The sequence below is a fragment of the Trachypithecus francoisi genome, unplaced genomic scaffold, assembly GCF_009764315.1.
Source record: "Trachypithecus francoisi isolate TF-2019V2 unplaced genomic scaffold, Tfra_2.0 Contig01474, whole genome shotgun sequence".
NCBI classification, from domain to species: domain Eukaryota; kingdom Metazoa; phylum Chordata; class Mammalia; order Primates; family Cercopithecidae; genus Trachypithecus; species Trachypithecus francoisi.
The window spans coordinates 2,623,140-2,650,698 of record NW_022681435.1 but is presented as its reverse complement, the minus strand read 5'-3'; the positions used below and the strand labels follow the sequence as shown (position 1 = coordinate 2,650,698).

The following is a 27,559-nucleotide window of genomic DNA, read 5'->3' as shown; positions in this document are numbered from 1 at the left end:
AACGGAAGGTCCTTTACAGAATCAAAATTTTACAACTTGTAATTCTATAAAAATAATGCAGTAAGGTCACTGCTTAAGCAAAAGAACTGATGCCATTTATCAGGATGAAATTAAGGACTAAACACACGAAGTGGCATAGCTAGTGTCATTATTCAACCACTGTTACTGAGTGGCTACACTGAGGGTATATATTTTTTAAACTAAAAATTGGGACACAGCCCAACAAAGGTTTTTTTCTTTTTTTTGGAATCAGTGAATTTATTTATTTGACAAGTCTTTAAAAACCGTAAAAATTGCCGGGCGCGGTGGCTCAAGCCTGTAATCCCAGCACTTTGGGAGGCCGAGACGGGCGGATCACGAGGTCAGGAGATCGAGACCATCCTGGCTAACACGGTGAAACCCCGTCTCTACTAAAAAATACAAAAAACTAGCCGGGCGAGGTGGCGGCGCCTGTAGTCCCAGCTACCCGGGAGGCTGAGGCAGGAGAATGGCGTAAACCCGGGAGGCGGAGCTTGCAGTGAGCTGAGATCCGGCCACGGCACTCCAGTCTGGGCGACAGAGCAAGACTCTGTCTCAAAAAAAAAAAAAAAAAAAAAAAACCATAAAAATTAAATCACAAAAATTAAATTTGATTATTATACATCAAATAAACTGCCTTAACTTAAAACAAAAAAAGTGCGTGAAATAACGACCTATCTGGGAATGCTGGGACATACGGTCTTTGGCCAGTTGGAGCCCTCTACTAGTTGCTATAAAAGAAATGAAGGGAAAAGCCCCTTTCCTCAAGCTACTTATATGTGCACGACTGTGCAGTTTTAAGTGACCAAAAAATCACATCTAGAGGTATATCTAATTTTTGCTCTGAAGAAATCCTAAAATCTCTTATGACTTACAATTTCATTTAAAAAAACCCTAATCCTTTATTTGTCATGCATTACGCCACTACCAGACCTCAAGATCATAATATAATCACCTTAAACTTAAAAAGTACATTGTATTTGTAGAAGTATTTTATCTTCGTTTCTAATGGAGCCTTGATAGTAGCTTCTAAGAGCTTAAACCTCTCTATTCTGACATTAGTAAGAATAATTTTGCCAAATAAAAAACAAGCATTCCTTTTGGAACATGTGTGTATCACACGTACAAGTTCTAGAGTGCTTTTCTCTGGGTTCAGTAACATCTGTGCAGAACACACCGCAAGTACTGCTCTACGCCTTCATGTTCCATGCTGCTGCAGCACACTGAGTAGTGTAATACCAGTCAGCATTGATCCAGTGACCAAAGGAAGACACATCATCCAACTGAGTCAAGCATGGCACACTCCGTGTTGCTTGGTCTTCTGTGTGAGGGACTTCACATGGGGATCTGAGTTCAGTGACACGGCAACTTGCAACGAAATTTTAACAAAGTATTCTGAAGAAATTTCAGTGATGTTTATCCTCCCAAGACTTGAAAGGAGTCGGTTCTACTTTCTTGGCGTCTAGGGTATTTTTAACTGAGGATGCTGTATTATTTATAGTCCAGGCAATTAAATGTAAATTACTCAGAACCCTCTAACACTAAGTATCTAGAGTGCTAGATGATGCCTTTTTCAAGATCACCGAGGAGACGTACGAAGGCAAAGCCGAGGCCCAGCTGGGAAAGAACCTACAGAGATTCATTTCTTAAATGTTACCTTATTGTGCTTCCTATTCTGCTTATTTATAAACATAAAACTAATTCAGTGCTGCAGCAGTCTTGTGGCTAATATGTTTGTGCTTTAAAATGGATGCAGTTTAATTCCTATATAATAATACAGTCATATTTGTTACACTGATAAAAAATCTGACAGGAGAACCATTTTGTATAACTGTGTTTTGAAGGATGTGTGTGCTTCATTTTTTCAAGGGCACTGAAATCTAAGTAATCTTCTTGTATTATTAGTAGATGACACTATATTATTAATATCCCAGAAAGTGAAATGTGAATTATTAGGAAATATTTAAAGCTATGACTGTAACGTTAATACAGCTAGTTAATAGTGTGTGATTTTTATAACTTTTACTGGATTTGTTATAGAAAAATATCTATAGCTATATAAACGACTCCAGGAAGATCTAAAGTATTTCAGTTAATACAAAAAATGTCTTTTTTATTCTAAAAAATAATCATAGCTCATATTCTTACAATGATTTTTACTTTCATGGCTTTTGAAATAAAACCGTGTATTTCATATACACATATACATACATGCACTAAGGTACATACACACATACATAATACATACACACACACACATAACATAAAGGACTTAGGGAAGCTTCTAGAATACAGTAAAAAGATAGACAAAAAAGACAAAGCTGAACGTATGATTATGAGCGAAGGAATACGGGAGACAAAAGCCATAACTTCCTAGACATAAGCAGGGACTTTGGCTTTGAGCTGCTTAATGGCCAAGGCAAATTTTAAAATTAACACTGGTTATATGGGAAAAACAAACAAAACACAAACAAAAACCACATTCTAGGTTCCTTAGGAAAAGAAAAACCAGCTGTCATCTAGATTTAAAAGAAACGTCTTGCGTCTTCATAGAAGGGACACTAAACAATGTACCGAGTGACATCAACATGACAGCCCTGCGATAATAGGACCACTGTTTTCTTACGCACTCCCTTGAAAGGTGCCTACATGCAAATGGCAGGCCTAATGCTGAAGAGGAACATGGGCAAGGAAACCTCGGAGGAGAACAGACAGCCTAGAAAAAAATGGAGCTCTTGGATGGTTTCACCCAATCTAAAGATGTAAACTAGAATATTCCGAGGAATAAATGGACCACATGTATTCTAAGCTGGCTTCTTAGTGCTCTGTGTTTCTCAGCTGAGTTTTAGATAAAACCTGATTAATGAAAGTCTGCACTTACCGCCATCAGCAGGCATTCTGTGGCACTGTCTAAGGGCAAGTCTTTAAAAGCTCATGGTGTATCTCTGGAATGCATGGGCTGAGGGAATATCTTCAGCCATTTCCTTAGAAATTCTGAGTTTATTCAATATATAAATGAATAAAAAAAAAATACAAAAATTAGCTGGGCATGGTGGCACACACCTGAAGTCCCAGCTACTTGTGAGGCTGAGGCGAAGAACTGCTTGAACCTAGGAGGCAGAGGTTGCAGTGAACTGAAATTGCGCCACTGCACTCCGGCCTGGGCAACAGAGTGATACTCCATCTCAAAAAACAAAAAACAAAAAACAAAAATCCACAAACAAACAAACAAACAAAAAACCCTACAAGCCCACTAGTGCAGATGAAAAAAACTAAACAACAAAATAAAACCAAAAAACCCAAACTCAGGATTATTCAGCATTCTATATATAATGCTATTTTATCTTTGGACTCACAGAGAATAGTTAATTTTATGTTTACCACCAGTCAGAATACATTCTGTTTTTAAATACTCAATGACTTCAGGATACTACATTAGCTCTTAATTAATACAACTTTAGATGTGAAGATCATGTTTACAATGTTGACTAAAAATTATTTATTACTTTTTTTACAGATATGAAAGCAATAATGTCATCTGGTAGTTTTTTACTTATATATTACTTTGAAATATATATTAGCTAATATTTTGTATACATTTTAGATTTTCACATTATTATTAGAGAGACCCACAAAAAAATAATACTGTGTGAATACCCAAATCATAAGCACTTTTCTGGATGCATCCATAAATATTTCATTTACGAAGAACACCAATGAAGTTTCACACCATTTTGTGATCTGTCAACCACAGCAACCGAATACTGGCATAAGGCAGCATTAAAGAGGTTAGTCTAAGACAAAACCCAGAGCACATTTTAAAAAGGGTAAAAGGAAGGAAACAAAAAGAAAAAGAATACAAAACTATATAAAGATTTTAGAAACAAACATCACATATTTGAACCACAGATATTCATGCCATTGACTTTGGAGTTTCCCATTTCATGAAAGGCATTTTGTATACAGAAGACTCAAAAGTGCTATAAGGTACCTAGTAGAATCCAATGGTACAGACATGGCAGATACTCAATAAAATAATTTTAACTCCTACTGATATGTTATCTTTGTTGTTCATATATTAACCTAGTAAAAATCAGCCAATAGATGGAGTGGCATTGACCTGTAAAACTTCTGAGGACCCATGCAAGCTTAGTGTTCTCTGAAGTCCTCTATAATTTATCATCTATTGCAACTCACATTTAGCATAAGCTACAAGCTTATATTGTTAATCATTCTTCTATGTTTATGTGCTGACTCACAAATAAATGGGCCTATGTGGACTTTATTTTCACAATCTTAATAATATCTACCTAACTTAATAACTTTGTTATAAATCTGATGTTTCATAAAATTATGTCTTATCAACTATGTTCTGGTAGAAGAATTACACATTTTTGCTTAACCTTTTCTGACTTTCTATTGTCTATCAAACACAGTAAGTCCTCACTTAATGTGAGGATTTAGTATGTTCTTGAAAACTGACCTATAATGAAACCAATTGTACCACAGGCTAATTGATATTTAAGAGTTAAGTTTCTATGGCACATTTCTGGTCACAAAAACATCACCAAACTCAGAAAGACCCAAAACATTTCCAATATTAAACACTGAAATGAAGTTGACCTCTACAAACATTTGAGAAAGATTAATAAAAATGTTACCAGGACCACCCTGATGAAATAATTGGAAAAGTTCTTTTTCTTACCGTTTTTCTTTAATTATGCCCTTTATTTGCAGGCACAGCTGCATAAAGAAACCAGACAGCCCAGTAGCACCAGAGTGTCTCCATTCCTGACCAGATACCAGAGGGAGATAAGATCCCCAACTGGTGCAAACTGGAACAAGTGATCCCTAGTTGCCTTTAGATCCTTAACGTTATCATTATAATACTAAAATTCCCTCACCCAAAAGAACACCTCGCCAGTTTGTGTCATGGGTTGCATGAAGACGTATGTTTATGCACTGAGCCTGTGCATCTGGAGTCCCACCCTGTGCATGTTAGCATCCCTTTCCCTCTCCATACCCGGCTCTTACACGCACCATGCCTTCTATTTTTCGGGGAGAGGGTGTCTTTAGACCAAGAGTTCCTTCCTTTTCCAGGCCTGGCCAGGAATAAAGCCTGCTTGACTTTTTCCTGCTTTGCAACTGATACAAAGCAGGGAAAGAACTCCACCTACCCACGACAAAAACAAGTAAGATCATTATTTATCCACTTATCCTAGTTCAGGGTCATGGGTGGCTGGAGTCTCTCCCAGCAACTCAGGCACTAGGCAGAACCAGCCCTGGATAGGATGCCATCCCATGACAGAGTGCGCGTGTGCACACCACACACTCTCGCTCAGATGGGGACCATTTAGAAATGCTAGTTCACCTAATGGGCACATCTTTGGGATGTGGGAGGAAACCAGAGTACCCAAAGAAAACCCACATGGACCTGGGGAGAAAGTATAAAGGCCACACAGACAGTGACCCTAGCTGAGAATTACTTTTTCCTCTTCAACATTATGATGAAATGATGTTGAATGAAATGACATTATTCAAGGCCCTGCTGTAATAGTCAAACTCCTTCCTATGAAATTCAAAGCCCTCTCTATACTCGGGCACTATACTAGACTCCCACCCTCAACCTACGTTCTAGCCACTCTACTACACAGCATTTACCAAACTTGTTGTACACTTCTGTGCCGTCAAACATTTGCCAGTCTGGTTCCCTCTGCAATTCAAGATGACACACCCCTAATTATCCTGCAAAGCCCACCCCATCAACTCTTCTGTGAAGCTTCCAGAATCCACCACCACTTTTCCATCACCACAACTCCCTCAGAGGGAAAATCCCTCTCTCCATTTGGCAGACACTTTTACTAAAGCATTTTCACAGGTATTATTATTGTTATTATGCCTTCTCCTTTGTGAAACTTTCTCAGACTTCCATACCCAGAATTAAGCACTCCATTTATTGCCTACCTCAGCCCCTGGTATGTAATTCTACTCCAGCATAGGACACAGAAGCTGGAATCATCTGTCTGTATAATTACCTCCCCTGTGCCCCGTGAGGATATCACCTTATTCATCATTGTTTCCCTAGGGCCTGGTTAGTACTTGATACACAGTAGGTGTTCAATAAATGTTATTAAATTGATAAACAAAATACAACTGCTTTCTGCCAAATCAGAAAAAATTTATATTGAGCCTTCAGTTAAGACACGTGCCTCCTTAGCATTCTAGCAGAACCCTGACTCTTCAGTGACCACATAATAGGAAACGAAAGTGGATATGCAGCAGACTAAGGTGGTTTTAGGGACTGAGGATCTGGCTTGTGGAGGAGGCAGGCTTCCAGCAGAGGGGGAAAAACAGATCCTTTAAACATTGAACACTTTCATGTTACCTCCAGGAAGCTTCTTTACATGCCAGTGGCTGGTGCTGCAAGGAGCACCGTTAACATTCAGTAAAATAAGCCCCAGTAAAACCGCTTCCTCATCACCTCCAGGAAGCGACAGGCGAAAGTGCATTTTCACTTAGACATTCCCATAGAAAACAGTCAACTTGGAAAATAACAACTACTTGTATTCTTAAAATCAGTTAATTGTGCATAAGATTTAATATACACAATTCTTAAAAAGAAGACCATAAACCAAACACACGGCATAATGTTAAAACACGGTTGTATTCTAATTTGCCAAACCCCATCACAAGAAAATATGCATCTGTAGACATGTATGCATGTACCTTGTGTTTATGTTTTTAAATTTTGGGATGCATGAATCGGAAACTGCAAAATGAAGAGACCAGGCTACAAGGTCTACCATAAATACAGAAAAAGATATGCGAAGGCTCATAGAGTACAATCACATGCTGAAATAAATTTGCATAGTAGGTAATGCCATTGATCTCAGGAAAGCTGTAGTCCAAAATGAAGCTTTCTACTACAATGTATTCATAAAAATGAGCAAAAATAGGATATCACTGAACTTGTCTTAAAAAGAAAAATGTTATATAACTATGAATAACTGGTTGTTCTGTTTTCTACAAAAACAATTATCTTCAAAAGATTTAAATACTATTTCTATCGACCGCATGGAGATAAAACATTTTTTAACAAGATGTACCTCAATCTATAAGCATTTTGAGAACCAAGTTTAAAACAGCTTTGAAAGAAAAATAAACATAACATTACTACACTTTGGCTCTAAAAATACCCCTTCATGCTATAATAATTATATGCTCTATAATTATTAAATTATGTACATATATAATTCATAAAGTTACACTTAGCAAAAGCAACATTGTTTATAAAAGTTTTAACTTTTCTTGGCTTCTTTTCCTGCTTTCTCATAAGGAAAACACCTATACTTAAGAGAAAGTAATGCAAACACTGGCCTTTGTATTAAAAATAAACTTTATCAGAGAAAGCGTGGCACAAAGATGTCTGCTGGCAGAAAAGAACATTTTCTTTCCAAAGCCAGAAGCTTCCTAACTCAATTTTGTAACGTAAATAATAATTAGAGTAATGAATATAAGAATACAGACACATTCAATGAATGTTCTCTCTTAGTCAGTTTTTCTAAGGTTTGAGCAAAATATCTTCAACACCCAATTTCAAATAGCTAACTCTACTATATTTTTGTTTTTAACTATAACCTGCCCATATTGTTTTAGAAAGTAAGCAGACATTAATAAATAACTGGATTTCTAATTGACCAAGACTACTAACACTGTGCCAAACATTTTAAAAATTATTTGTTACTGAAAATTATTTATTTTGCATGTTCTTGAAGACTTCTTTACCTGCAGATGGCTGGGAAACATTCTTGAAGACCTTTCTTTTTAACTAAAGATCCTTCAAGGCAGTACATAATGATATCCATAACCTTTGACAGAAAAGAACAGATTTAAAATTAATTTCAAATGCTTAATTTTCCAAAATGTAAATGGTTAACTTAGGCCTCATTTGCCCATAAAAAGTCTATATAGTTTTATTTTAGTATTTAAAATAAAAACAAAAGCAATTTAAGCCATATGTATATTTCAGTCTATCCTTTCTCTTATCTGTGAAAAGAAATTTAAAGGACAGTGCAATAAAATAAAGACAACAGACTTGTTGAAAGTCAGTTCATATTTATGCACATAATAGGTAGCTTTATTCAACATATTATATATTTTATTTATAATGAAAGATGTCAAAGGTAACATAACCTTTACATATTATAGACATTTACATATTATGGACCAATTCTAAGTGAATGGTGAATGAACATGAAAATCGTTTTGATTTTTGAGGAAATTTGAATAAGTCTTCCAGAAATGGCACAAAATTAATTTTAGTTATCTCTCTCTTACACACACACACACACACACACACACACACATACACTCATTCTTTCTCTCTCTCTCACCCTTTATCTCTTTTAGAGATGCCGGAAATAAAGATGCTGATTTATATTACTTCATCAGAATATTTAATTTAGGTTGCTGATGGATCATTTAAAACAGGATATTCTTACCTCCACAAGAAGATCCACAACATCTGTGGGCATCTTTTCAATAAGAATTTCAATGACTCTCAGAATCTCCCCTTTAGCTCGTGCGAGAGTTGTTGTGTGCATATTCTGCTGTGATTGGGTATTTGCTGCAAGGGCCGTATGTCTGTGTACCTACAAAACATTTCTAAGCTGTAGATATGATTGACACTGATATAGTTTTACATTTCTAGCCATGGTTTATTTTTCACTTTCTAATACTATAGAAAAAAATAAACTTCTTGGGGGTGAGTAAGAAAATACTTTTGATTGCAAAAACAACATTAGTATAATAAAAACTCAATAGGTATTGCCTAATAGAATTTTGTAAGTTCCTGAACATTACCATGAGATGTTAATACAACACTATCGTGACATGTTTAAAAAGAAACATATTGAGGACTTGTGAATTTGGTACATTTGGAACTAAGGTAGACAGAAGTTGGCAGATGCCCAGGAAGTAAAAGATACGATCCTCGCTCTCAAGTAATGATAGTGCAGCTGACCCTTGAACAACATGGGTTTGAAATGCATGACCCGACTTATATTCAGATTTTCTTCTGCCTCTGGGCCTCTGAGACAGCAAGACCAATCCCCTCCCCTTCCTTCCCCTCAGCCCACTCAATGTGGAAACGACAAGGATGAAGACCTTTATTTCACTTCCTTATGAGTTTCTTCACATTTTCTTTTCTCTAGTTTACTTTATTGTAAAATTACAGTATATAATATATATAACATACAAAATATGTGTTAATTGACTGTTTACATTATCAGTAAGGCTTCTGGTCAACAGTGGGCTAACAGTAGTTAACTTTTGGAACAGTCAAATATTATTCGTGGGTTTTTGACTGCTAGGGGGATCGGTGCCCCTAACTCCCTTACTGTTTGAGGATCAACTACAAATAATACTTTAACCACACTGTGTCCCAGAAATTATTCTCTAAGTGCTTTATAATTAAGCTGGGAAATCCAAATGAACATGCCTCCAAAAATAACGAGCATGGCAAATAATATAAGTTCAGTGTGATTTTCCCCATACAATTGTAAGCTTTATAGTTTGGATGAGAAAGAATATTAACAGGCCCTGGACTAGCCTGTGAAGAGCCATAAGGTAGTAGGCATAGAAATGGGGTAGAGGTCAGAGACAATAATAAGAAACACTTTAGCATTTTACTCTAATACTCTAAGATTGAACAGTGAAGTGGACAATTTGTGTGTATTTTTTGTTTTATTTATTATTTAATATTTACAGATAGCGTTTCACTTCACTATGTTGCCCAGGCTAGACTCAAACTCCTGGGCTCAAGCGATCCTCCTGCCTCAGCCTCCCAAATAGCTAGGCCTACAGACACATGCCACAGTAACAGGCTGAAAACTTGCTTTTAAAGGTAATAAATGTGGACTGTTATTTTAAAATTACCTTTCCAACCAAAAGCTGGAGTAGAATGAATTCAAAGCATGGGTATTCTAACTGTTCATTAAAAAAAAATACTCATATGTAAATGGTGCAAGGGAAGTTTGAAAACACAATTAATACAAGGACCTGTCAGATTAATGTGAGGCTTTTTCACTATATTCAATATTACAACCTGTGCATATTCCACTGATGGGAAAAACTGGCAAAAAAAAAAATCTTCCAAGACTAATAAAATTGACCACTTGTACCCACATATATATATACACATTATATATAACTATATAATACCTACAAAACAAATACATACATATGTATATTTTAAATCTAGTGGAACCTTACTATAACACTATGCACTATTAGAAAAATGCACACCCTTAGTCTACAAATTTATTTTAGATATGAATTCAAAGCCTCAGTGCCTCACATAAGCCTATACAAAATGTTGTTAGGACTTTCTTTGCTCCCCTCCCAGCGAAATTTGGCACAAATAGTTACAGCATGCCTATTAGGGATAGCTCTGGGGCAGACATAGGCCCAATAGGTTTCAGTTTATCTGAGTAGACTCAGAGGTATTTATTATTTTAAAAATTCATCATAGCTACAGGAAAAACAACTCAGACAGAGCCCACACCCTATGGACTCTGCGTCTCCCCATTATTCATGCTGAAATGGAATAAACCTTTAAAAAAATTTAAGAGCTGATCATTCTTTCCTTTTCCTCCTACTACTAAGACCTATAGGAAAGTTCCAATAATTGGCTCATTGTTCTTTACTAGTTTTCCACTTAGATGTGGGCAATTAGTTTGAACACTAAGAACGTGGGAATCAATTGGCATTCAAGTCTTTATCTGTGACAAGTAATAGGAAAAACAATTAGCAAGTTTATGACTTACATTTTTGTTTACAGTTGGAGAGCCAGTGCTAAATAAGAAGTTTAGTTTTGATGACAAGTAGGTACTTATCTGTGAAAAATGTGAACACCTTTAATGTCTTTGAGTTTTCATATGCCTGCTATAATTCAGATTGAAAAATGATTGTCAAAGATTTACAAGTGAATTAACATTGAGAACAGAAATGAATACAGAAGCACAGGTAATGAATGCACCACACCGTGGAATTCAGTGTGCATGCACACAGACACATGTGTTCATTTCAGTACCAAATTACTAACTTGCATTGTTCTAGAACAAACTAGAAAGACTATTTGTGGATATGAACCCTCAGCTTATAGTATCAAATAATTCCTCTGAATGAGAAGATGGCGCACACTGAGAAGCTCCGCTCACCTCTTTGGCTATGGTGGTGATGAAGGCGGGTGGTCTGGCGGTGGCAATGAGTGAGAGGGCATGCCTCGCAGAGCGGGCCGAGTCAGCTGCTGGGCTCAGAGGCAGCCCCATTGTGATGCTAAACAGGGATCAGAAAAAGGGTAAAAAAGAAAAGAAGCATTAGAAATATAGACTGAAAAGATTAGACACAGCTTATAATGTCAGTTCAAGGTCAATGGGAGCACTCAAACAGTTAGAATATAATGGACTTGCAACAATGGGCAGTGATTAGGAGTCAGAGTGTTCTGGCATCAAATACAAAATGGAATAATTAACCGTGAAGATTGAAAACAGTATGTGCATCTGTCCAAAGTGTTAAAAATGCCTTGTTAACAAATTATCAAGAACTAGTACTGAATACATATCACAAAGCTCAGAATGAGGTAAGAACGAATTATCGTGCTGAGTATTTTCAAATTTTTCCTAAAAATAGTTATTTATAAAGCCATATTAAAAGACTGTATCTAAGGCTGTATATCTGAAAGGAAGGCAAGATTCACTCCTGTCTATAAAATTGTCAAAAGTATTGAGAATGACAAAATTATTTTTCGTTTGTATATTATTTTTCATTTGAAATATCCTTATACTGCCAGTATACCCCAGTTTAGTACTTTTAGACCCAATCTACTAAACAGCATGCTCCACCAACAGTTACTTAGTACTAATGCCAAAAATTCTATTAACTGATACTAATTCTGTTTATATAAAGAAGAAATGGCATGATGTTGTCCAGGCTATTTGTAAGACGATGCACACAATGAAAGAGATCTTCCCAAACTGTCAGAATGCCAGGGTCATGGCAGGAGAGTAACGCTATATTCACTCTCCACCTCTACTACATGAAAATATCAACATTCTTGTTTCCAAGCTTCCTTTATATTATATATAATCCACTGGGTACAATATCAAGACTATTATTAAAATGTGGTACGTGATCTGCCCATTAACTGTATACAAGGAGTATTTTGTTACTCAGTATGGGATATAATTATAGTTTCCCGAGTTAAATATTTTTATATTTAAATATGTATATGAAGACATGTATAAGAAATATGTATATGAACACTTATCCTACTCCAATTAAATGAGTCCATGTGCTTCATGTGTAAACTGGATTGTATTTACTGAAAATTCTCAAAAAGTTTATAGGTATCTCTATAACTGATCTAAGAACCATTATTTTAACTTGTAGCTGAAAATAAAAATTACGTAGGCATTCTCATCATTGTGAAAGGAAGTTCTGCTTATAAGTCTTTGTGACTGTTACACTGCTTACATCTCTTGACTGGTAGTATAACTGTCTCTCTTCTTTTTCCCATACCGAGGGTAGAGATGAAGCAGGGGCTCAGAGGAGAGGAGTATGGAGAGTTTTCCATTGATGTTTAACACTGAAAAGAAAGATGTGAGTGGAGAGAACACACACATACTGAACAATGCACAAGCAGAAGGCATCGGTGGGCATCTCCCACCTCCCTGCCATGGAAGAGCCCGACACTCTTGGGCCCCAGTAGGAGTTAGAAAGAGGTGTTTTGTGAGAAAGCAGGATGGGCAGTTGGCCAGTTTCTTTTCTGGATTAAACTTGGCTAATTGCAAATTCAGTGAAAGAAATATTTACTGTGTGAGCAGTGCTGAGGCTAGACGGCTTAATACTTATTGTAAAATTCAGATTATAAACCCAAATTTTAAGTCAAGTTTTCAAGGATTCCAAAGCCAATTAAACTTTGTAGATACCCTGTGATGCTTCCCTTCATCCATCAATGTAGATGAATAGGGACTGATGATACTGAAAGGCTATAAACAATCAAAATGTTACATTAGTTGAATAATTCTAAACAAAATGAAATCAAGTTTGGGAAAATCAATAAAATCACAGAATGCTGGAGTTGGGAAAGATTTCCCAGGCAACCTCCCTGACAAGCAGTCAGCCAGGGAAAAGGAATGTCCATCTCCTGGGCAGCCCATCCTAGATCTGGAAGGTCCGCTACAGGGGAAGAACTGGGTGCAGAGCCCAAGGTCTAGGTTGAAAGTCAGGCTTTCCTGTGTTATTTCACGCCCTTTGCATCTGCTCCAGAATATCCCTATGAAGTGGTTGATACAGGTATTTACAAGTGAGAAGTCGGGTCTGAGAACTTAAGTGAGGGGCTGGGTAGTTGTGTGATGTCTTTCAGGACAGCTAACCTTTGGAGAAAATACAGTGGGGAGAGGTGTGACCATATTGTGGTTACTTGGATTACTGAACCAGTACTGTGACTAAACTCAGTGGCTTTGGATGAGTGGCTAGATTGCATCTTTGAGAGAAGATTTTAGTGATACGTTATTATACTTGGCCTTCAGCTGTTTTATTCAATATTAATAATGGTTTGAAGATACAGGATGCACAGTTATCAGCTGGTGTGGTTATAAAGTTGGAAGGGAGAGTAGTTATATTACGTAATAGAACTAAGATCTACAAAGTCATCAAAAAGATCAGACTCAGCTAAATAAGAAGTCTTACGTGTGGGTACAAAAATGACCAACTTCACAGAGGTGGGACTGGCAATACACTGCTGAGCCAGGCTTGTGAACTACTGAGGACTGCATCGGAAACATAAATATGAATGGTAGTGATCCTGCTACCCAAAGAACTGGGCTGTGTCATGAGAAATATAGTAATAGCGAAGGTGTTACTCCTGCTGTAGTTCATGGCTCTGGGTGCCTGTCTGTCCTCCCCGTGGATATACTGCTACCTAGGTGCTAAGAGAAAGGGTCTGGCTTCTGCAGGACAAGAGTTACAGTGTCCTCCTAGAATCCAGAGAAGTCCAGTCTGTCCCCAGCTGTGTGCTGCTGGGATCCCTTGCCATTGGAAACCAACATAAGCAGGATCACAGCAAACTCACCATTACCTCTAAGTTCTTGCTTCCATCCCTTCTCGGGTTCTTTTCATGGAAAAGAAATGTTTAGTGAGAGGCTAAGAGAGGGACACACACACACACACACACACACACCCAGAATGAAGAGACACAATCATGTGTGCACCTGAGTGTGGAAATGGTCAGCTGACAGATCTTCAGGGCTCACGCCACAGTGACAAGTGCATACTTTCCCCTTACCGTTAGGGTGTGCCCTGTGGCCACCCTGGACTGAATAAGCACAACATCTGTAAAATGGGTATATTAAAATACCTACTTCACAGCACTGACAAGACGATTAAATGAGGAAACAAATACAAAAACAACTAGCCCTGCCAGCTCCTATATTACATGTACAATAACTGCTTCTTCTGACCAAAGATGCTTCTCATAAAAAGAAGCAAGGTGAAGGGAAAATGAGATAAACTACCAGCAGGTCGCTGTTTCAAGCCAAAAGGAGTAGCCATGCATCATCCTTCCATGTCAACAAATGGCCTTGTAAATTTGGGGGAATCAGCAAACTTCTTATAGTAAGAAAAATGATAAAGGTTGGTGCTTTGGTGCTGGATGGTGGGTCTAGAAGAGAAGCTATAGGGTAAGGGGGAAGGAAGTGAATCAAAGACATGTGAACCTACTGCCCACTGAGTTCACTGGAAGTTGGAAAAGCCAGTGCTTTTGAAGAGGCATCAGTGTGCACACCTGAGGGATTCCCTCCATTGGCATCCGGCAGTCTGAGCACAAGACTGCAGAGTGTGGATAACTCTACAGCTCTGAGGTCAGGGCTCTGCAGCGACCTGGAGGGTATGGCATCCACAGTGCAAAAGTAGGGGGCTGTGTGTGTGAGGGTAGAGAGGTGGTCAAGGCATAGAGAGAAACCTTGTGTCCCTCCTCTAGTCTACTCAATTCACCGTCATCATAGTCATCTTCCCAAAGCACCACCTTTGTTTCCTGGTTGCCCTACTTAAAAGTAACCTTCTCTACCACTTATAGGAAAAACTCTAAACAGCTTGGCTTAAGATTCTAGGCCCTCCATAATCTAGTTCCCTAATTTTCAACTCATTCTTTTCAACACCAATGCTCCTGAAGTCAGGCTAATTTCCAAGCTGGTCCCTAAAGGTCTGTTCCTTATTTTATTCCAGTATTTTGCTAATGCTTCTCCTCCACCCTCTTCCCCACTGGCACAGTCTCCTCCCTCTCTGTTCAATTCTGGTCTTCCCACATGGTATTCTCTAACTGCTACAGCACTCATCGACTTCTAGTGAAACAAAAATAATCAACAACAAACCCCATTTATTCCAGGCCCTTAATACTAAATCACATTCTGCCAGACTTATGTATTAGTTTTATATTATGGACTCTGCACAGATTTGAAACATGCCTGTCAATTCTGTGTATCTCCCCAAAGTGCCCGGTTCAGCCCCTGGACATGGTGGTAGCTCCATACTTATGCAGTAAGTGAAGTAGCTGGCAAATTCAGCAGGAGGAAAAAAAATCATTTAAGCTAGTTATTGGACTGAATTGACCAGGCAATGAAGTCAAAGCAATTGATCTGGTAGTCCCAACAGATGAAGTCTAATTCTACATTTGGTTATCTCTAAAGTCAAGAGTGCATTGTCTGTGTGATACGCTTTAATGGGGGATGAAAAAGGACCATACTATCAGAGGTTTGAAATTAAAGGAGTATCAACCTCATTCTGGAATCTGCATGTAAACATGGAACGCATTTGTTTCATCTGATCCCGCCTACCTGGCTATTATGCGGATTATCTGTTACACAGGTTTATAGGATGGGTCTTTTGGTTCTCTTTATTCTAAAAAAAAGTGGTCATGACAGACTCTCTGTTTTACTCAGCATTTCAGTGTACACACCCAATATGAAATATCAGAGATGACAAATATTTTAAATAAAAATATGAATGGAAAAATAGTCCACGCTGGCTGAAGTCCCTCTTCACAGAACTGCTCATTAATCCTGTTCTAAAGCTCACTCCATCGTGGTGAAAGCGTTTCAAAAGTTACATGAAAGAACACTTTGATTAAATGTCATGATCTAAAATTGTCAGACTTTATCATCTGTCAAATTAAGCAACAGTGCAAGGGAATATTCCAGGGGGGCTGGTGGGGGAGACATATAAAATTTCATTGAATAGCCTGTAAATTTTGGTCAATAGGAGCGGGGTAATGAAAAGAGTCCCCATCAAAAACAAAGACTACTAAAATGACTTTAAAAATGCATACTTAATGTATAGCCCCTGGGATTCCCATTTTATTCCTTCCTGGCTAAACAGGTATGTTAATATTTGTCCTCAATTTAACAAGATATCTTCAATTCCTCTGTCATGCTGTACCTTTATTTCATAACTCGCAGGTGGCATTGAGTTCCTAAACACAAAGGTGGCAATTCCTTCCTCAAATGTGTATCTTTAAGATCTATTTCTTGAGTTATTGGGGGGCGGAGCAAGATGGCCGAATAGGAACAGCTCCAGTCTCCAACTCCCAGCGCGAGCGACACAGAAGACCGGTGATTTCTGCATTTTCAACTGAGGTACTGGGGTCATCTCTCTAGGGAGTGCCGGACAATCGGTGCGGGTCAGCTGCTGCAGCCTGACCAGCGTGAGCTGAAGCAGGGCGAGGCATCGCCTCACCTGGAAGCGCAAGGGGGAAGGAAATCCCTTTTCCTAGCCAGGGGAACTGAGACACACAACACCTGGAAAATCGGGTAACTCCCACCCCAATACTGCGCTTTAAGGAAACAGGCACACCAGGAGAATATATCCCACACCTGGCCGGGAGGGTCCCACGCCCACGGAGCCTCCCTCACTGCTAACACAGCCGTCTGCGGCGATCTATCCGCAAGGCAGCAGCGAGGCTGGGGGAGGGGCGCCCGCCATTGCTGAGGCTTAAGTAGGTAAACAAAGCCGCTGGGAAGCTCGAACTGGGTGGAGCTCACAGCAGCTCAAGGAAGCCTGCCTGTCTCTGTAGACTCTACCTCTGGGACAGCGCACAGCTGCAGTCCATTAGGGGAAAGAGCGGGGCCTCTGCAGACCCGAACGACTCTGTCTGACAGCTTTGGGGAGAGCCGTGGATCTCCTAACGCGGAGGTTGAGATCTGAGAACGGACAGACTGCCTGCTCAGGTGGGTCCCTGACCCCTGAGTAGCCTAGCTGGGAGACATCCCCCACTAGGGGCAGTCTGATACCCCACACCTCACAGGGTGGCATCACCCCTGAGAGGAAACTTCCAAAGAAAGAATCAGACAGGTACACTCGCTGTTCAGCAATATTCTATCTTCGGCAACCTCTGCTGCTGATACCCAGGCAAACAGGGTCTGGAGTGGACCTCAAGCAATCTCTAACAGACCAACAGACAGTCCTTCTGACTGTCAGACGGAAAACTATCAAACAGGAAGGACACCTATACCAAAACCCCATCAGTACGTCACCATCATCAAAGTCCAGAGACAGATAAAACCACAAAGATGGGGAAGAAGCAGGGCAGAAAAGCTGGAAATTCAAAAAATAAGAGCGCATCTCCCCCTGCAAAGGAGCGCAGCCCATCGCCAGCAACGGATCAAAGCTGGTCAGAGAATGACTTTGACGAGATGAGAGAAGAAGGCTTCAGTCCATCAAACCTCTCAGAGCTAAAGGAGGAATTACGTACCCAGCGCAAAGAAACTAAAAATCTTGAAAAAAAAGTGGAAGAATTGACAGCTAGACTAATTAATGCAGAGAAGATCATAAACGAAATGACAGAGATGAAAACCATGACACGAGAAATACGTGACAAATGCACAAGCTTCGGTAACCGACTCGATCAACTGGAAGAAAGAGTATCAGCGATTGAGGATCAAATGAATGAAATGAAGCGAGAAGAGAAACCAAAAGAAAAAAGAAGAAAAAGAAATGAACAAAGCCTGCAAGAAGTATGGGATTATGTAAAAAGACCAAATCTACGTCTGATTGGGGTGCCTGAAAGTGAGGGGGAAAATGGAACCAAGTTGGAAAACACTCTTCAGGATATCATCCAGGAGAACTTCCCCAACCTAGTAGGGCAGGCCAACATTCAAATTCAGGAAATACAGAGAACGCCACAAAGATACTCCTCCAGAAGAGCAACTCCAAGACACATAATTGCCAGATTCACCAAAGTTGAAATGAAAGAAAAAATCTTAAGGGCAGCCAGAGAGAAAGGTCGGGTTACCCACAAAGGGAAGCCCATCAGAATAACAGCAGACCTCTCGGCAGAAACTCTACAAGCCAGAAGAGAGTGGGGGCCAATATTCAACGTTCTTAAAGAAAAGAATTTTCAACCCAGAATTTCATATCCAGCCAAACTAAGCTTCATCAGTGAAGGAGAAATAAAATCCTTTACAGATAAGCAAATGCTTAGAGATTTTGTCACCACCAGGCCTGCCTTACAAGAGACCCTGAAGGAAGCCCTAAACATGGAAAGGAACAACCGGTACCAGCCATTGCAAAAACATGCCAAAATGTAAAGACCATCGAGCTAGGAAGAAACTGCATCAACTAACAAGCAAAATAACCAGTTAATATCATAATGACAGGATCAAGTTCACACATAACAATATTAACCTTAAATGTCAATGGACTAAATGCTCCAATTAAAAGACACAGACTGGCAAACTGGATCAAGAGTCAAGACCCATCAGTCTGCTGTATTCAGGAGACCCATCTCACATGCAGAGACATACATAGGCTCAAAATAAAGGGATGGAGGAAGATCTACCAAGCAAATGGAGAACAAAAAAAAGCAGGGGTTGCAATCCTAGTCTCTGATAAAACAGACTTTAAACCATCAAAGATCAAAAGAGACAAAGAAGGCCATTACATAATGGTAAAGGGATCAATTCAACAGGAAGAGCTAACTCTCCTAAATATCTATGCACCCAATACAGGAGCACCCAGATTCATAAAGCAAGTCCTTAGAGACCTACAAAGAGACTTAGACTCCCATACAATAATAATGGGAGACTTCAACACTCCACTGTCAACATTAGACAGATCAACGAGACAGAAAGTTAACAAGGATATCCAGGAATTGAACTCATCTCTGCACCAAGCGGACCTAATAGACATCTATAGAACTCTCCACCCCAAATCAACAGAATATACATTCTTCTCAGCACCACATCGCACTTATTCCAAAATTGACCACATAATTGGAAGTAAAGCACTCCTCAGCAAATGTACAAGAACTGAAATTATAACAAACTGTCTCTCAGACCACAGTGCAATCAAACTAGAACTCAGGACTAAGAAACTCAATCAAAACCGCTCAACTACATGGAAACTGAACAACCTGCTCCTGAATGACTACTGGGTACATAACGAAATGAAAGCAGAAATAAAGATGTTCTTTGAAACCAATGAGAACAAAGATACAACATACCAGAATCTCTGGGACACATTTAAAGCAGTGTGTAGAGGGAAATTTATAGCACTAAATGCCACAAGAGAAAGCAGGAGAGATCTAAAATGGACACTCTAACATCACAATTAAAAGAACTAGAGAGGCAAGAGCAAACACATTCAAAAGCTAGCAGAAGGCAAGAAATAACTAAGATCAGAGCAGAACTGAAGGAGATAGAGACACAAAAAACCCTCCAAAAAATCAATGAATCCAGGAGTTGGTTTTTTGAAAAGATCAACAAAATTGACAGACCGCTAGCTAGACTAATAAAGAAGAAAAGAGAGAAGAATCAAATAGACGCAATAAAAAATGATAAAGGGGATATCACCACCGACCCCACAGAAATACAAACAACCATCAGAGAATACTATAAATGCCTCTACGCAAATCAACTAGAAAATCTAGAAGAAATGGATAATTTCCTGGACACTTACACTCTCCCAAGACTAAACCAGGAAGAAGTTGAATCCCTGAATAGACCAATAGCAGGCTCTGAAATTGAGGCAACAATTAATAGCCTACCCACCAAAAAAAGTCCAGGACCAGATGGATTCACAGCTGAATTCTACCAGAGGTACAAGGAGGAGCTGGTACCATTCCTTCTGAAACTATTTCAATCAATAGAAAAAGAGGGAATCCTCCCTAACTCTTTTTATGAGGCCAACATCATCCTGATACCAAAGCCTGGCAGAGACACAACAAAAAAAGAGAATTTTAGACCAATATCCCTGATGAACATCGATGCAAAAATCCTCAATAAAATACTGGCAAACCGGATTCAGCAGCACATCAAAAAGCTTATCCACCATGATCAAGTGGGCTTCATCCCTGGGATGCAAGGCTGGTTCAACATTCGCAAATCAATAAACGTAATCCAGCATATAAACAGAACCAAAGACAAGAACCACATAATTATCTCAATAGATGCAGAAAAGGCTTTTGACAAAATTCAACAGCCCTTTATGCTAAAAACGCTCAATAAATTTGGTATTGATGGAACGTACCTCAAAATAATAAGAGCTATTTATGACAAACCCACAGCTAATATCATACTGAATGGGCAAAAACTGGAAAAATTCCCTTTGAAAACTGGCACAAGACAGGGATGCCCTCTCTCACCACTCCTATTCAACATAGTGTTGGAAGTTCTGGCTAGGGCAATCAGGCAAGAGAAAGAAATCAAGGGTATCCAGTTAGGAAAAGAAGAGGTCAAATTGTCCCTGTTTGCAGATGACATGATTGTATATTTAGAAAACCCCATCATCTCAGCCCAAAATCTCCTTAAGCTGATAAGCAACTTCAGCAAAGTCTCAGGATACAAAATTAATGTGCAAAAATCACAAGCATTCTTATACACCAGTAACAGACAAGCAGAGAGCCAAATCAGGAATGAACTTCCATTCACAATTGCTTCAAAGAGAATAAAATACCTAGGAATCCAGCTTACAAGGGATGTAAAGGACCTCTTCAAGGAGAACTACAAACCACTGCTCAGTGAAATCAAAGAGGACACAAACAAATGGAAGAACATACCATGCTCATGGATAGGAAGAATCAATATCGTGAAAATGGCCATACTGCCCAAGGTGATTTATAGATTCAATGCCATCCCCATCAAGCTACCAATGACTTTCTTCACAGAATTGGAAAAAACGGCTTTAAAGTTCATATGGAACCAAAAAAGAGCCCGCATTGCCAAGACAATCCTAAGTCAAAAGGACAAAGCTGGAGGCGTCACGCTACCTGACTTCAAACTATACTACAAGGCTACAGTAACCAAAACAGCATGGTACTGGTACCACAACAGAGATATAGACCAATGGAACAGAACAGAGTCCTCAGAAATAATACCACACATCTACAGCCATCTGATCTTTGACAAACCTGAGAGAAACAAGAAATGGGGAAAGGATTCCCTATTTAATAAATGGTGCTGGGAAAATTGGCTAGCCATAGTAGAAAGCTGAAACTGGATCCTTTCCTTACCCCTTATATGAAAATTAATTCAAGATGGATTAGAGACTTAAATGTTAGACCTAATACCATGGAAACCCTAGAGGAAAATCTAGGTAGTACCATTCAGGACATAGGCATGGGCAAGGACTTCATGTCTAAAACACCAAAAGCAACGGCAGCAAAAGCAAAAATTGACACATGGGATCTAATTAAACTAAAGAGCTTTTGCACAGCTAAAGAAACTACCATCAGAGTGAACAGGCAACCTACAGAATGGGAAAAATTTTTGCAACCTACTCATCTGACAAAGGGCTAATATCCAGAATCTACAAAGAACTCAAACAAATATACAAGAAAAAAACAAACAACCCCATCAAAAAGTGGGCAAAGGATATGAACAGACATTTCTCAAAAGAAGACATCCATACAGCCAACAGACACATGAAAAAATGCTCATCATCACTCGCCATCAGAGAAATGCAAATCAAAACCACAATGAGATACCATCTCACACCAGTTAGAATGGCAATCATTAAGAAGTCAGGAAACAACAGGTGTTGGAGAGGATGTGGAGAAATAGGAACACTTTTACACTGTTGGTGGGATTGTAAACTAGTTCAACCATTATGGAAAACAGTATGGCGATTCCTCAAGGATCTAGAACTAGATGTACCATATGACCCAGCCATCCCACTACTGGGTATATACCCAAAGGATTATAAATTACTCTACTACAAAGACACATGCACACGTATGTTTATTGCGGCACTATTCACAATAGCAAAGACTTGGAATCAACCCAAATGTCCATCTGTGACAGACTGGATTAAGAAAATGTGGCACATATACACCATGGAATACTATGCAGCCATCAAAAAGGATGAGTTTGCGTCCTTTGTAGGGACATGGATGCAGCTGGAATCCATCATTCTTAGCAAACTATCACAAGAAGAGAAAACCAACACCGCATGTTCTCACTCATAGGTGGGAACTGAACAATGAGATCACTTGGACTCGGGAAGGGGAACATCACACACTGGGGCCTATCATGGGGAGGGGGGAGGAGGGAGGGATTGCATTGGGGAGTTATACATGATATAAACGTCATGCACATGTACCCTAGAACTTAAAGTATAATAAAAAAAAAAAAAAAAAAAAAAAAGATCTATTTCTTGTATGCTAAATACAATTACAGTGAATAAAAACTATGCTAATAGGATTTACTTATATGGCTTCCTCAGATTATAAATTTTCTGTTAGAATAAATTCCACAGAAACAGGAAAAATATGAATAGCTTAAATATGGAATCCTAAAGCATCTTAGCATTTGTATGATGTGTTTCTTTCTCCACTCTTCACCCCCAAAATTCAAGAATGGTTGAGATTTGAGTTAGCATACAAAAAATGTTTTTCTCCCAGTCTATGTAGTTCAAAAAGAATCTTTCTAATACATGGCACTGTGTCATGTGTCATGTGTCATCAAAGCATGTGTGGTTTCCAGTGACTTTATGCTTCTCTCTGAATGTTTGGTAAACTGTGATGATCCCAGAAAAGCAGTGGGCAGTCTGTAATTCACTAACATCCCTCAGCTGTGGCAGTATGTGATGCTCGCCCGGCCCCTTCAGCAGCTAGGCTGGCACTGCTCCACTGTTCTCTTTCAGAGTAAAGGTCCTGCCACATGAATGAGGCAAATGGATCAAAATCACAGACCACAACTTAGACAAATGGAAGTCCAGTCTTCTAAGAGCACAAGAATTTTTCTGCTCCTTTGTATAGTGGGATTTTTCTGCTGTTTCTAACATTTTATCAATCAATATGCACATACCCATACCGATCTAACAAAATTATGAATGCACAAAAAGGATAATACTGTATGTTTCTACTTTTCTCACAATTAGCTCGGGATGGCTCAATCCATGATTCCAATGACGTGCAGTCTCAGTTTTCTCTTAAACAGTTCATCATGGATGAACAGTCCATCCCCATTATTTAAAAATTTCCTCACATAAGAATTTACCTGCGAATCACTCACCTTTTTAAGGGTGGCATAGCCATATGGTACAGGAGCTGCAAGATGGGAATTGGGAAACCTGAGTGACAGTCTTGGCTCTTTGAGTACCACTGTGACCTCAGCCAAACTGTTTAATCTGTTTAAACCTTATTTTTACTTAATAGCACATTAGGGGTACTGGATCAGATAATGTTGAAAAAGATTTTCATCTCTAAAATGAAAATCTTTAAATCCTATGACTTTATTCAACATCTATTGTTAGCAAATCACTTGGCAAATGTTATGAGTAAATAAGAATAAACATATAATATATGACACAAGTACTCAGGAGTTTACTGATATGTAAATATGGCTTTTACATCCTAGAAGGTACAAAATCTTTGATGAAAATAATTTTTTTTTTTGAGATAGGGTCTTGCTCTGTTGCCCAGGCTGGAGTACAGTGGTACAATCATAGCTCACTGCAGCCTTGACCTCTTTGGCTCAAGTGATCTTCCTGCCTCAGCCTCCTAAGTAGCTGGAACTACATGCTCCTATAGCTTTTTAAATTTTGTAGAGACAGGTTCTCACTATGTTGCCCAGGCTGGTCTCAAACTCCTGGGCTCAAGTGATCCCGCCTCAGCCCCCCAAAGTGCTGGGATTACACGTGTGAACCACCATTTCCAGCTGAAAATAATTTTATTAAACATATCTAAAAATCTAAAGTACATTGAAAATTCTGATTATGTACTTTAACAAATTGTTTTAATTCAGTGGATGTTAAGATTTGGAATGCAAGATCGCATAGTGGTAGGAGCTTTGGCTTTTGGAATAAGCTAGATTAGGGTTTGAATCCTATTTTTTTCAGAGACTACAATGTTACTCTGGATAAGAGGCAGCATCTCTCTATCAGATTCATTTTTTTCTCATCTGCAAAATGGGGATGATAATGCCTGTTTCTTGAACTTCTCTAGAATAAGTTGAGGACATGGAGACCTGAATGGCACAGAAACTCATAGGTAATAAGCATTCAGTAGGAGGACTGCATCCCAGGCCTCTATATCCCTGCATAAGGCTATGTGATAGGTGTTAAACGCAAAGAAAAAACTCACTGCAACAATCTTTTCATAAAGTAAAGGCATACCAATCCTTTATCTGACCCTAATCTATTCCCCTGAGATAACTGGGATGGAAATTATGTCTGAGATTTATTCATTTATTTAGAATCAAGGTCTTGTTCTGTCGCCCAGGCTGTAGAGTAGTGGTCCAATCACCACTTACTGCAGCCTTGGCCTCCCAGGCTCAAGCCATCCTTCCTCCTCAGCCTCCCAAGTAGCTGGGACTGCAGGTACATGCCACCATACCCAGGTAATTATATTTTGTAGAGACGGAGGTCTCACTATGTTACCCAGGCTGTTTTCAAACTCCTGAGCTTAAGCAGGCCTCCCAAAGTGCTGGGATTACGGGTATGAGCCACCACATCCAGCCACCGTGTTTGAGTTTTACATGGGAGAATCCCACTTTAAGTTCTACAAGAAATTAACAAATAAAATTAGCTAAAAATAGCATTTTCCTCCTTTCACCAGATGTCTGGCATGCCTGTGCTTTCCTACCCCTTTCTTTCGCAAGCCCCTGTCCTTCCTCTCCTCTCCTCATAATCACTCAAATGACAGATCCAAATGAAACCCCTCCTTGTATCCCCTCTGGTTATGCAGGGTGATTCATTTCACTATGTCCCGAATGTCTACACCTTTTACCTTCCTTCTCACTTTGTGTCATGGTTATTTCGGGGCAGATCTTGTCTTTCCTGTAAGACTGCAACTGTCTTGAAGACATGATCTTTGATTCAAATTTGCAACTACAGAGAATACCTAATGCTCCTTTCACATATTAGTTATTCGATATGCTTGATTAATCAATAAATAGTAAAGATTTGGCAAAATATCTGAAAACATTAGAAAACAACTGTAGATATTTTGATTTCAAAGATGTAAAATTGCATATCATGTTTCCAAAATAAAGGGGTAGCCAATTCTGGAAAAAAATACTCTTTTTTTTTTTTTTTGAGACAGAGTCTCGCTCTGTCACCCGGGCTGGAGTGCAGTGGCCGGATCTCGGCTCACTGCAAGCTCCGCCTCCTGGGTTTACGCCATTCTCCAATACTCTTTTTTTAAGAGTCGTGTCTCGCTGTTGCCCATGCTGGAGTGCAGTGGTTCGATCATGGCTCACTGCAACCTTGAAATTCTGGGCTCAAGCAATCCTTCCCTCTCAGCTTCCTGAACAGCTGGGACCACAGGTGTATGCCACGTGCCCTGTTAATTTTTTATTTATTTATTTTTTAAAGATGGGTGTCTTCCTATTTTGCTCAGGCTGGTCTCAAATTCCTGGACTCAAGAGATCCTCTCACCTCAACCTCCCAAAGTGCTGAAATTACAAGCACGAGCCACCAAGCCCAGTCAGAAAATACCCTACTCATCTCGAAGCATATACAGTGTTTTAGGAGACCTCTTAGGAGTCAGCCTGGCAGGAGATGTCGGTACATGGGGGAGAGGCAAAGGGGAACTCTGCCATGATATGTGTTCTCCAGACAAGGCAGGGGACCTGACTGGTTGCCCCTCCACAAAACCCTTGCCCTCAGAAACTCACAAGAATATGAAGAAAGTAGGAAACATTGCTTATGGTTTTTCTTTTTCAATAAATGTGAACTGAAATTTTAAAAAGCACAAGCCTAACATAAAAGCTTCTTCATAAAGCAAGCTTAACATCACAGACAGAGGCAAGGCGGCTGAGCAGTGTTACTGTGTACACAGTAAATCAGGTACAAAAAGGGGCAGCCCAGCAGGGCAGCACAAGGGTAAGATCCACACTTAACCCCCCGCACACGTCGCTGCTCCACTTCCCACCATCTCGGGCCTCTGCACCCTCTGCTGAGTGTGTCACGGATGTAACAGGCCATTTTCAATCTAAATCTTGTTATAGATTAATAAGCAAACATTTTCTTGCTTATTATGCAATTTATCATGATGAAAATTACATTGGACTCCTCAAGGCTACATGCTGATACATTCATTTATTCAGAGCTGTGTATAGAAAGTCATACCAATCTTCATGACAGAAAAGGATATAGTAGCAAGATTTAAATTGCCTACTGAAAACTTCAGTTTTTGTGTCTGTGAACAAACTACATGTAGATAAAACCTAAGTGCATCTTTATGCTTTCTGGTACAAGCCTAATGTAAATTTATTTAAAAACAAAATCAAACAAACAAACAAAAAAATACTAACTCTGAATAAAAGCTCATCATTTTTCCTCCCAGGCAACAAAACAGTGCATACCACTGAAAGTGTGTTTTGATCAGATTTAAAAATGAGCTCCAAAATTAAGTCAAAGCAAAATTTTAGACAATCAAAACATGTGAATGCTTCTCAAGACAAACCAGGAGAGCTGCACTAACGGAAGCCAGCGCTGTTGGCGTGTGGCGGGCGTAACGGCAGCTGCAGCCAAGGGGAGGGCGGAGGTTGAAAAGATGTTCTGGGGCTTCACGCAAAGGCCAGCTGCTTCCTACTATAGGCACAGACTCCTGGGCGCAAATCGCCTCCTAATCCTTCAAGTCCCATTGAGAATCTTCAGGCCTCCTGTATCCAGAAAACTATCCTGCCTACCATTATGCTAAACCGCTCATTCTAGAGTCAGGCCGCTCTTGATCTGCTGAATACAAGGCCCTAACAATGGCATCAGCACCAGTACTTCTGTCACATAGGAAGCCATTTCATCTCTTAATATGCTCACTATTCTAAGCAATTTGCAAATACAAGCTCATTTAATATACCTTAGAAGACAAGTACTTTAATTAGCCCCAACTTGTAGATACAGAGAGGTAAAGTAATTTGCTGGAGGGCATATGGCTAGGGAGATACCGAGGTGAAGTGTAGGACGCATGGTAGTATGATAGGAGGGAACTGGGGGGCGGGCAGCAGCTGTTTAGGTTTGAAACGAATGTCCTCTACCAATCACCTTG

General features: G+C 39.3%; 1 protein-coding gene across 3 annotated transcripts in view; it reads right to left on the bottom strand.

Moving 5' to 3' along the window:
• Window positions 1-27,559, bottom strand: part of WDR7 (WD repeat domain 7) — a 408,770-nt gene that overhangs the window by 89,282 nt on the left and 291,929 nt on the right. For all 3 annotated transcript variants that reach the window (XM_033238435.1, XM_033238452.1, XM_033238442.1), the window contains 3 exons: window positions 11,238-11,355; window positions 8,520-8,669; window positions 7,804-7,886 (listed from right to left, as the gene is read on the bottom strand). In XM_033238435.1, the coding sequence (XP_033094326.1) occupies window positions 7,804-7,886; window positions 8,520-8,669; window positions 11,238-11,355 (351 nt within the window). The remainder of the gene's footprint in view (window positions 1-7,803; window positions 7,887-8,519; window positions 8,670-11,237; window positions 11,356-27,559) is intronic.